The sequence below is a fragment of the Panulirus ornatus genome, chromosome 20 (assembly GCF_036320965.1).
Source record: "Panulirus ornatus isolate Po-2019 chromosome 20, ASM3632096v1, whole genome shotgun sequence".
Classification (NCBI taxonomy): Eukaryota; Metazoa; Arthropoda; class Malacostraca; order Decapoda; family Palinuridae; genus Panulirus; species Panulirus ornatus.
This window is the reverse complement of record NC_092243.1, coordinates 15,490,213-15,502,935: the sequence shown is the minus strand read 5'-3', so window position 1 is coordinate 15,502,935 and position 12,723 is coordinate 15,490,213. Positions and strand designations below refer to the sequence as shown.

Below are 12,723 nucleotides of genomic sequence, written 5' to 3'. Positions count from 1 at the left end.
TTTATCCCCTTTGCCTATGTACAATGGCACTATGAATGTATTCTCCCAATCCTCAGGCACCTCACCATGAGTCATACATACATTAAATATCCTTACCAGCCAGTCAACAACACAATCACCCCCTTTTTTAATAAACTCCACTGCAATACCATCCGAATCCACTGCCCTCCTGGCTTTCATCTTCCTCAAAGCTTTTACTACCTCTTTTCTGTTTACCAAATCATTCTCCCTAACCCTCTCACTTTGCACACCACCTAGACTAAAGCAACCTATAACTGCCACTCTATCATCTACCACATTCAACAAACCTTCAAAATACTTACTCCATCTCCTCACATCATCCCTACTTGTTATTACCTCCCCATTAGCCCCTTTCACCAGTGTTCACATTTGTTCTCTTGTCTTACACACTTTATATACCTCCTTCCAAAACATCTTTTTATTTATTTATTCATTTATTTTGCTTTGTTGCTGTCTCCCGCATTAGCGAGGTAGCACAAGGAAACAGACAAAAGAGTGGCCCAACCCACCCACATACACATGTATATACATATACGTGCACACACGCAAATATACATACCTATACATCTTTTTATTCTTCCTAAAATTTAATGATACACTCTCACCCCAAGTCTCATTTGCCCTCTTTTTCACCTCTTGCACCTTTCTTTTGACCTTCTGCCTCTTCCATTTGTACATCTTCATTTGCACTATTTCCCTGCAAAACTCATCCAAATGCCTCTCTCTTCTCTTTTGCTAATAATCTTAGTTCTTCATCCCACCACTAACTACCCTTTCTAATCTGCCCACCTCCCACGCTTCTCATGCCACAAGCATTTTTTGCCCAAGTCGTCACTGCTTCCCTAAATACATCCCATTCTTCACCCACTCCACTTACGTCCTTTGCTCTCACCTTTTACCATTCTGCACTCAGTCTCTCCTAGTATTTCCTCACACAAGTCTCCTTCCCAAGCTCACTTACTCTCACCACTCTCTTCACCCCAACATTCTCTCTTCTTTTCTGAAAACCTCTACAAATCTTCACCGTTGCCTCCACAAGATAATGATCAGACATCCCTCCAGTTGCACCTCTCAGCACATTGACATCCAAAAGCCTTTCTTTCACACGTCTTTAATTTAACATGTAATTCAATAACCCTCTCTGGCCATCTCTCCTACTTGCATACATATACTTATGTATATCTCTCTTTTTAAATCAGGTATTCCCAGTCACCAGTCCTTTCTCAGCATACAAATCTACAAGCTCTTCACCATTTCCATTAACAACACTGAACACCTCATGTACACCAATTATTTCCTCAAATGCCACATTACTAACCTTTGCATTCAAATCACCCATCACTATAACCCAGTCTTGTGCATCAAAACTACTAACACACTCACCGTGCTGCTCCCAAAATACTTGCCTCATGATTTTTTTTTCTCATGCCCAGGTGCATAGGCACCAGTAATCACCCATCTCTCTCCATCCACTTTCAGTTTTACCCATATCAATCAAGAGTTTACTTTCTTACACTCTATCACATACTCCCACCACTCCTGTTTCAGGAGTAGTGCTACTCCTTCCCTTGCTCTTGTCGTCTCACCAACCCCTGACTTTGCTCCCAAAACATTCCCAAATCACTCTTCCCCTTTACCCTTGAACTTCGTTTCACTCAGAGCCAAAACATCCTGGTTCCATTCATCAAACATACGACCTATCTCTCCTTTTTTCTCATCTTGGTTACATCCACACACATTGAGACACCCCAGTTTGAGCCTTCGAGGAGGATGAGCACTCCATGCGTGACTCCTTCTTCTGTATCCCCTTTTATAAAGTTGAAATACAAGGAGGGGGCAGAGGAGTTAGCCTTAGAGGGTAAATCCTCACTTGGCCCACCTCTCCATTCCTTCTTTTGGAAAATGATAAACAGGAGGGGAGGATTTCCAGCCTCCGCTCCCTCCCCTTTTATTCGCCTTCTATGACACGCAGTGAATACATGGGAAGTATTCTTTCTCCCCTATCCCCAGGGAGAGAGCAAAAGAGGGTGTTTTGAAATGGTTTTGTCACATGGAGAGAATGAGTGAGGAAAGATTGACAAAGAGGATATATGTGTCTGAGGTGGATGGAACAAGGAGAAGTGGGAGACCAAATTGGAGGTGGAAAGATGGAGTTAAAAAGATTTTGAGCGTTCGGGGTCGGAACATGCTGGAGGGTGAAAGGCATGCAAGGAATAAAGTGAATTGGAAGGATGTGGTACACCGGGTCGACGTTCTTTCAGTGGATTGAGCCAGGGAATGTGAAGCATCTGGGGTAAACCATGGAAAGTTTTGTGGGGCCTGGATGTGGAAAGGGAGCTCTGGTTTCGGTGCATTATACATGACAGCTAGAGACTGAGTGTGAATGAATGTGGCCTTTGTTGTCTTTTCCTAGCGCTACCTCGCTCGCATGCAGGGGGAGGGGGTTACCATTGCATATGTGGTGGTGTGGCGATAGGAATGAATAAAGGTAGCAAGTATGAATTATGTACATGGGTATATATGTATATGTCTTTGTGTGTATATATATGTATACATTGAGATGTATAGGTATGTATATGTGCGTGTGTGGACGTGTATGTATATACATGTGTATGTGGGTGGGTAGGGCCATTCTTTCTTCTGTTTCCTTGCACTACCTTGCTAATGCAGGAGACAGCGACAAAGTATAATAAATAAAAACCCTTTCTAATCTGCCCAACTCCCACCTTTCTCATGCCAAATACATCTTTTGCACATGCCATCACTGCTTCCCTAAATACCTCCCATTTTTCGCCCACTCCCCTCACGTCATTTGCTCTCACCTTTTGCCATTCTACACTCAGTCTCTCCTTGTAGTTTCTCACAAAAGTTTCCTTTCCAAGCTCAATTACTTTCACCACTCTCTTCTCCCCAACAGTCTGGCTTCTTTTTTGAAAACTTTTACAAATCTTTTATTTTCACTTCCACAAGATAGTGATCAGACATCCCTCCAGCTGCTTCTCTCAGCACATTAACATCCAAAAGTCTCTCTTTTACACACCAATAATGCCCTTTGACCATCTCTCCTACTCACATATGTATGCTTTTGTATATCTCTCTTTTTAAACCAGGTATTCCAAATTAGCAGTCTTTTTTCAGCACTCAAATCCACAAGCTCTTTACCATTTCCATTCACAACACTGAATACTCCATGTATACCAATTATCCCCTCAGCTGCCACATTACTTACCTTTGCACTTAAATCACCCATAACTAAAAACCTGGTCTTGTGTATCATAGCTGCTGACACACTCACTCAAGCTGATCCCAAAACATTTGCCTGTCATGATCTTTCTTCTCATGACCTGGTGCATATGCACCAATTATCATCCATCTCTCTCCATCCACTTTCAGTTTTACCCACATCAATCTAGAATTTACTTTCTTACACTCCATCACACACTTCCACAACTCCTGCTCCAGGAGTCATGCTACTCCTTCCTTAGCTTTTGTCATCTCCAACCTCTGACTGTACTCCTAAGACTTTTCCAAATCATTCTTCTCCTTTACCCTTGAGCTTCGTTTCACTCAGAGCCAGAACATCCAGATTTCTTTCCTCAAACATATTATCTATCTCTCCTTTCTTCTCATCTTGGTTACATCCACACACATTCAGACACCCTAGTCTGAGCCTTCAAGGAGGATGAACACTTCTCGCTTGACTTTTTCTTGTTTTCCCTTTTAGAAACAGTAGCAAAGCACAGAAAGGTCTGTGGAGCCTGATTGTGGATTACATATGACAACTAGAGGGTGGATGTGAGCGAGTAAGGCCATTCTTCATCTCTTTCTGGCACTGTATCCCTAATGCAGATAACTACAAACAATTATGAAAAAAAGTGAATGAATATGTGAATATCCCTGAGGATAGGGGAGAAAGAATACCCCCCATGTATTCCCTGTGTGTCGTAGAAGGCAACTAAAAGGGGAGGGAGCTGGGGGCTGGAAATCCTCCCTTCCGTTTTTAATTATCCAAAAGAAGGAACAGAAAGGAGCTAAGTGAGGATATTCCCCCTAAGGCTTAGTCCTGTGTCATTAATGCTAACTTGCTGATGCAGGAAATGGCGAATAAGTATGAAAAAAAATTCCCATTTTTACTTAATCAACATCTCCCTCTTTAGTGAGGTAGCAACAGAAGCAGACAAATAAAGGCCACATCTGCTCCTATTGATTCTCTAGCTGTCATATGTAATGTACCAAAAGCACTGCTCCTACCAGCAACCAGGCCCCACAAACCTCTCTTGAGTTACCCCGGATGCTTCACATGCCCTGGTTCAGTCCATTGGAAGAACATTGACCACTATATGTCCAAATCCTTTCAGCACACTCTCTTCAACTCTGTCAACCACATTCATTTGATTATCACACCTCTCTTTTACTCTTTCGTTGTTTACTCAGTCAGACCATTTCACACCACATATTTTCCTTAAACATTTCATTTCCTACTTGCCCACCTTCCTTTGTACCGTTTTATCTATAGCCCATGCCTTGCAGTCATATATTAATGTTAGGACTACTAAATCTTCAAACATCCCCATTTCTGGCCTTTCCCCAAGGCATCTCTATCAACCCTGTCATATGCTTTCTCCAGATCCATAAATGCCACTTACAAAGCCATCTATTTTTCTAAGCATTTCTCACACATTGTTCAAAGCATACACTTGATCCACACATCTACCACTTCTGAAACCCCACTGTTTCTCCACAATCTGATGCTCTGAACATGCTTTTACTCTCTCAGTCACTACCCTCCCATACAGTTTACCTGGTACACTCAACAAACTTAAACCTCTGTAGTTTGATCTCTCACTTTTATTCCCCTTGCCTTTATACAGTGACATCATGCATGCATTCTGCCGGTCCTCATTTACCTCACTATGATCCAAACATACACTGAAAATTCCTTTCATAATACATTCAGCAGCAGTATCATCCACTCCAGCTGCCTTGCCACATTTCATATATGTGAGGCTTTCACCAGCTCTTTTGTCTTCACCAAACCACTTTCCATAACCCTCTCACTTTGCATACCGCCCCAACCCAAACATCCTACAGCTGTGATGCTATCATCACACACATTCAACAGTCCTTCAAAATACTCCCTCTTGCTTCATCATTACCTGTTACCGCTTCCCCTTTTGCCCCCTTTACCAATGTTCATATATGTTCTCTTGTTTTTCACACATTATTAACCACCTTCCAAAGCTTCTTATACCCTGTAAAGTTTACTGATACTCACTTACTGGAACTTTCATTTGCCATCTTTCTCAGCCCATGCACCTTCTGCTTGACATGCCACTTTCTCTTATATATTCCCCAAACATTTGCACTCCTTCCCAGTAAGTACCACACAAATGCCTCCCTTTTCCCTTTTACTAGCAACTTTACTTCATCTCTCCACTCACTACTGTTTCTGATCTGCCGAACTGTCACCTTTTTCATGCTACATGCATCTCTGACACATGCCAAAAATGCTTACCTGAATACCTCCCATTCCTCATCGACTCCCTTTGCTTTTTTTGCTCTCACTTTCTTTCATTCTCTACTCAATCTTTTCTGTTATTTCTTTACACACTTCTCTTTTCCATGGTCTCTTCCTTTCACCACTTTCTTCTCATCGATATTGTTTCCTCTTTTCCTAAAACTTTTACAAATTCTCACCCTTGCCTCCACAAGTCAGTGATCAGACATCCCACTAGCTGCCCTCCTTAGGAAATTTACATCAGAGAGTCTCTCTTTTACATGCCTGTTAATTAGCATGTAATCCAATAATGCCTTTAAGCTCCCCTCTATTGGCTTCTCTCCCTACTCTGCTCCTTGATGTCTAGCTTTGTCTCTGGCCAATTTATCTCTGTGGTTGTTGATGGATCAGCCCTACCTTTTCACCATCATCAGCAGTGTTCCTCAAGGCTCTCTCCTGTACTCTACACTTTTTTTCCTTTTCTTCAACAATTTTCTCTCCACAAATAATCCAATGCCCTCATACATTGATGACTCAACACTGCTTTCATGCACATTCTTCAGTTCTGCTCCCTCTTCTCACTTGATCTGCATCTCATCTTGACACAGCTTCCTCAAAATACTGGAGCCTTACACATAAAAAAAGAATACTTGTGTATGTCAATTTTTTTAAACCAAGTTTCACTAGTCCTTTTTTAGCACACAACTCTACAAGCTGCTCACCATTTCAGGTCATAATACTGAATACTTTCTGTCTTTCAGTTATACCCTCAGTTGCCACATGACTTGCCTTCACATTCAAATCACCCATCACTAAGACCCAGTCTCTTACACCGAAACTGATGACACATTCACCCAGCTCCCAGAACACTTGCCTGTCATGATCTTTCCTCTAAAGGCCAGGTGATTAAGCACTAATAATGACCCATCTCTCACCATCCATTTTCATTTCTACCCACTTCAATCAGGAATTCACTTCCTTACACTCTTTCACACTCTCCCCCAGTTCCTGCTTTAGGGGTAGTGCTACTCCTTCCTTAGCTCTTGTCTTCTCCCCATCCCCTGACTTTACTCCTAAGACATTTTCAAGACATTCTTCCCCTTTAGCCTTGAGCCAGAACACCCAGGTTTCTTTCCTCCAAGATGTTACCTATCTCCACTCTCTTCTCAGTTTCGTTACATCCACACCCTTTTAGACAGCCCATCCTGAGCCTTTGAGGTGGATGAGTGCTCCCTTCTTTGTGTCTTCTTCTGCACCATCATTTAGAATTGAAATACAATAAAGGGAGGGTTCCCAGCCCATTATTTTTGTCACTAAATATGACATGCAGGAATAGAGAGGCAGAATTCTTTTTCCATTACCCCAGTATATGTATGTAAGTAGAAGAGATGGCCAGAGAGCATTATTGGATTATGTGTTAATCAATAGGTGCGTGAAAGAGAGACTTTTGGATGTTAATGTGCTGAGAGGGGCAACTGAAAGGATGTCTGATCATTATCTTGTAGAGGTGAAGATGAAGATTTGTAAAGGTTTTCAGAAAAGAAGGGAGAATGTTGGGGTAAAGAGAGTAAGTGAGCTTCGATAGGAGACTTGTGACAGGAAGTACCAGGAGAGATTGAGTGCAGAATGGAACAAGGTGAGAGCAAATGATGTAAGGGGAGTGGGGGAGGAATGGGATGTATTTAGGGAAGCAGTAATGTTTTGTGCAAAAGATGCTTGTGGCATAAGAAAGGTGGGAGGTGGGTAGATTAGAAATGGTAGTGAGTGGTGGGATGAAGAAGTAAGATTATTAGTGAAAGAGAAGAAAGGGGTGTTCGGATGATTTTTGCATGGAAGTAGTGCGAATGACTGGGAGATGTATAAAAGAAAGAGGCAGGAGGTCAAGAGAAAGGTTTAAGAGGTGAAAAAGAGGGCAAATGAGAGTTGGGGTGAGAGAGTATCATTAAATATTAGGGAGGTAAAAAAGTGCGTAAGGCAAGAGAACAAATGGGGACATCGGTGAAGGGGGCTAATGGGGAGGTAATAACAAGTAGTGGTGAAGTGAGAAGGAGATGGCGTGAGTATTTTGATGGTTTGTTGAATGTGCTTGATGATAGAGTGGCAGATATAGGGTGTTTTGGTCGAGGTGGTGTGCGAAGTGAGAGAGTCAGGGAGAATGGTTTAGTAAATAGAGAAGAGGTAGTGAAAGCTTTGGGGAAGATGAAAGCTGGCAAGGGGGCGGGTTTGGATGGTATTTCAGAGGAATACATTAAAAAAGGGGGGTGACTGTGTTATTGAGTGGTTGGTAAGGATATTCAGTGTATGTATGGTTCTTGGTGAAGTGCTTGAGGTTTGGCGTAATGCATGCATAGTGCCATTGTATAAAGGCAAAAGGGATAAAGGTAAGTATTCAAATTACAGAGGTATAAGCTTGTTGAGTATTCCTGGGAAATTATGTGGGAGGGTATTGATTGAGAGGTAAAGGCATGTACAGAGCATCAGATTGGGGAAGAGCAGTGTGGTTCAGAAGTGGTAAAGGTTGTGTGGGTCAGGTGTTTGCTTTGAAGAATATATGTGAGAAATGATTAGAAAAACATTGATTTGTATGTAGCATATATGGATCTGGAGAAGGCATATGATAGAGTGGATAGAGATGCTTTGTGGAAGGTGTTAAGAGTATTTGGCATTGGAGGTAAGTTGCTAGAAGCAGTGAAAAGTCTTTATCGAGGATGTAAGGCATGTGTACGAGTAGGAGAAGAGGAAAGTGATTGGTTTCCTGTGAATGTCGGTTTGCGGCAGGGGTGCATGATGTCTCCATGGCTGTTTAATTTGTTTATGGATGGGGTTGTTAGGGAGGTGAATGCAAGAGTTTTGGAGAGAGGGTCAAGTATGCAGTCTGTTGTGGATGAGAGGGCTTGGGAAGTGAGTCAGTTGTTGTTCGCTGATGATACAGTGCTGGTGGCTGATTTTGGTGAGAAACTGCAGAAGCTGGTGACTGAATTTGATAAAGTGTGTGAAAGAAGAAAGTTGAGAGTAAATGTGAAGAAGAGCAAGGTTGTTAGGTTCAATAGGGTTAAGGGACAAGTTAATTGGGAGGTAAGTTTGAATGGAGAAAAACTGGAGGAATTGAAGTGTTTTAGATATCTGGGAGTGGACTTGGCAGTGGATGGAACCATGGAAGCAGAAGTGAGTCAAGGGTGGGGAGGGAGTAAAGGATCTGAGAGTGTTGAAGAATGTGTGGAAGTCGAGAACATTATCTCGGAAAGCAAAAATGGGTATGTTTGAAGGAATAGTGGCTCCAACAATGTCATATGGTTGCGAGGCGTGGGCCGTAATTAGAGTTGTGCAGAGGAGTGTGGATGTGTTGGAAATGAAATGTTTGAGGATAGTATGTGGTGTGAGGTGGTTAAATTGAGTAAGTAATGAAAGGATAAGAGAGATGTGTGGTAATAAAAGGAGTCTGGTGGAGAAAGCAGAAGAGGGTGCATTGAAATAGTTTGGTCACATGGAAAAAATGAGTGAGGGAAGATTGACAAGGAGGATATATGTGTTGGAGGTGGAGGGAACAAGAAGTGGTAGACCAAATTGGAGGTGGAAGGATGGAGTGAAAAAGATCTTGAGTGATCAGGCCCTGAACATACAGAAGGGTGAAAGGCATACAAGGAATAGAGTAAATTGGAAGGATTTGGTATACCGGGGTCGACGTGAAGCGTCTACGGTAAACCATGGAAACTTTTGTGGGGCCTGGATGTGAAAAGGGAGCTGTGGTTTCAGTGCATTCACATGACAGCTAGAGACTGAGTGTGAATTAATGTGGCCTTTGTTTTCTTTTCCTGGCGCTACCTCGCGTGCGCGCAGGGGGAGGGGGTGCCATATCATGTGTGGCGGGATGGCGACGGGGATGGATGAAGGTAACAAGTATGAATATGTACATGTGTATATATATATGTATATGTCTGTGTACATATATATGTATATGTCTGTGTATCCCTGGGGATAGGGGAGAAGGAATACTTCCCACATATACCATGTGTGTCATAGAAGGCGGCTAAAAGGGAAGGGAGTGGGGGCTGGAAATCCTCCCCTCTCTTTTTTTTTTTTTCCCAAAAGAAGGAACAGAGAAGGGGGCCAGGTGAGGATATTCCCTCAAAGGCCCAGTCCTCTGTTCTTAACGCTACCTCGCTAATGCAGGAAATGGCGAATAGTATGAAAAAAAAATGTATATGTATGTATGCGTTGAAATGTATAGGTATGTATATGTGCATGTGTGGGCGATTATGTATGTATATGTGTATGTGGATAGGTAGGGCCATTCTTTCATCTGTTTCCTTGCGCCACTTTGTTAATGCGGGAGACAGCAACTAAGTATAATGAATAAATAATCTATCTCATTTATGATCATCCCACGACCAATTTCTATGAAAAAGACCTGATATTATCCAAGACTTTTCTGAAAGCTCCTCCAGCTAAAGGTTGTGTTACTTCCTGCAACAGTGAAGTGTACATTCCTTTAAAGTGAGAAGTTCTTTGATGAGATTGCCAGACTTGACTTTCCATCCTTGGCATAATCTTAAGATGTATAAGAGAAAGTGGCAGGAGCTCAAGAGAAAGCTGCAAGGGTTGAAAAAGAGGTCAAATAAGAGTTGGGGCAAGAGAATATCATTAAACTATAGAGAGAATAAAAAGATGTTTTGCAAGGAGGTAAATAACACACGAGAGAAAATGTGAACTTCGTTGAAGGGGGCAAGGAGGGAAGTGATAATAGGTAGTGATGAAGTGAGGGGGAGATGAAGAGAGCATTTTGAAGGTTTATTGAAGGTGTTTAATGATAAATTGGCAGATGAAGGGTGTTTTGATCCGAGTTTTGTGCAAAGTGAGATAGTCAGGGAGAGTGGTTTGGTGAAGAGAGAAGTGGTGAAAGCCATGCAGAAGATGAAATTTGGCAAGGTGGCTGGTTTTGATGGTATTGCAGTTGAATTTATTAAGAAAAGGGGTGACTGTGTTGTTGATTGGTTGGTAAGGATATTCAGTGTATGTATGGATCATGGTGAAGTGCTTGAGGTTTGGCGTAATGCATGCATAGTGCCAATGTATAAAGGCAAAAGGGATAAAGGTAAGTATTCAAATTACAGAGGTATAAGTTTGTTGAGTATTCCTGGGAAATTATATGGGAGGGTATTGATTGAGAGGTAAAGGCATGTACAGAGCATCAGATTGGGGAAGAGCAGTGTGGTTCAGAGGTGGTAAAGGTTGTGTGGGTCAGGTGTTTGCTTTGAAGAATATATGTGAGAAATACTTAAAAAAACAGATGGATTTGTACTTTCTTCTTGTCCAGCATGTGCCATCATCATTCATCTGTGGCAATTTTTAAGTAATACCACATACTGTCTTTACATGGCTCTTTATACACTCTGCAAATGCTTTATATGATTTCAGTCTCATTCTTAATGAAATACATTTCATGCCTGGTTTTTTGTCTTCTTTGTATTTGTTCCATGTTTTTTGAGTAAAGTACATTTCTGTGTTGGAAATGAGCACTAATAATACTCAAGATTGTTACTTGCATGCTGAATGCTCCTTTGCTACACTTCTTTATAGGACACCAAATTTTCTTTTGCTCAAAAATCTAAGACTGCATCATGTGCTCTCAAAATTTGCCTCTTCTAGATAGTTTCTGTAGCATTTGGCAGGAGCCACTTTGTTCCACAGCTTGAGTACAGCTGTATTTACATTGGCAACTTGTGGCTTTGCCAAATCAATTTCTGCCTTCAGAATTCTCTTAATATTTCCCAGTTGTTGAAATGTTTCCCTTGAGATGATCAAGCATTGCCTCTTTGAAAAAAAGAAAAGAATAGATCCATATCAATTATTATAGTTAGCTTTCTTTTGTATGCATTTCCTTCTCACTTCTTTCAAGTTCTCTGCAGCAGCATCTTTCATCTTCACTTAAGTTAGTACATGTGTGCATTAATTATTTCACTGCTATATAGTTCCTGTCAAACAGTTGCATACTTACATGGTTGCAGTTAGCCTTATTTTGTACTCAGCTTTTCATAAGCATTCTAGCATGTCTTATTACAGTAGCATATTCATCTTAACTCAAATACATTTTCAATACATTACTCCATTCCAGATGAAAGTTTCACTCTCATTACCCTTTACTCTAAGTTATTTTTCCCTTTGAAGATTAACAAGCCTTGTTCTTTTGCTCTTATGATTTAATCATCATACACACTAGTTATCTATCATGCAAAACTTCTTGTTGGTGATTAGGGTATATGCACCACTCATGTCTCATATACATCACTGATTAGGAATGAAAGTAAGAAGAGACAAGGTCCCCAATCCCAACTTACTTTTCCTGTCAGTATGCAAAGATAAGAAAGATCATTTCACTTTGGCCTAAGCCCTGAATTCACTCCCACTTCATATCATCTGAGAGCTCTACCAGTCTGTCATCTATTCCAGGTGGACCAAGAGACTGAAAAGTGGGAAGAACGAATTACCCAAGATGAGGATAATGACATTGTTAAGCGTGCTAAAAATATGTCATCTATGGCCTTCTCAATGTATCAGTTCACACGGGGTGAAGGGGCACTCAAGACCACACAGGATCTTTTCACACAAGGGGAGTACTTTGCGGAGGAGGCAAACAGACTGTACAAGGTTGTAAGACAGTTTTCATATCAGGTAAGTCAGCATTCTTTTATTATGATGAAAAGTAAATAACTGATAAGAATGATAGTTACAGATAATATAAAATTCCTTGTTATAAGAATAGATAAAAAGAAACACTTGAGTCATATGGTAACACAGCTCATAGACTTTGAGAACTCATGTGTATTGATACCATGAACAGTGCATTCCTGTTCTTAGAATGATCCAATAGAATCCTGGAATGTCCAGAAGTGACAGTTTATGATAAATTTCTTTCTCGGCAACAAGAAAGAACCATTGCAACTTACTGTTATTAAGGAAAAACCGTACCATATTTCTTTTGCTGAAACCACAGTGCAATAATGATGAAATGGGCAAATATTTGACACTATCTCATGTGTTAGCTATAGTATAAGAAAGATCAAGGGGTAACATGATATCTGCAGATGCACAAGGATTTGGTTGATGAATTTCCCTCAACTGTTCAAAGATAATTGGTCTTAGGAAGATGAACAGTACAGAGGAAGCATGGCAGAAATCACATGACAAAGGTTAAGAAATTAGCATCA

General features: G+C 41.1%; 1 protein-coding gene across 10 annotated transcripts in view; it reads left to right on the top strand.

Moving 5' to 3' along the window:
- Window positions 1-12,723, top strand: part of alpha-Catr (alpha-catenin related) — a 975,683-nt gene that overhangs the window by 923,898 nt on the left and 39,062 nt on the right. For all 10 annotated transcript variants that reach the window (XR_011714220.1, XM_071674733.1, XM_071674732.1 and 7 more), the window contains one exon: window positions 11,966-12,187. Coding sequence is in view for 9 of the 10 variants with exons in the window: in XM_071674733.1 (XP_071530834.1) it covers window positions 11,966-12,187 (222 nt within the window). In the remaining variant the exon portion in view is untranslated. The remainder of the gene's footprint in view (window positions 1-11,965; window positions 12,188-12,723) is intronic.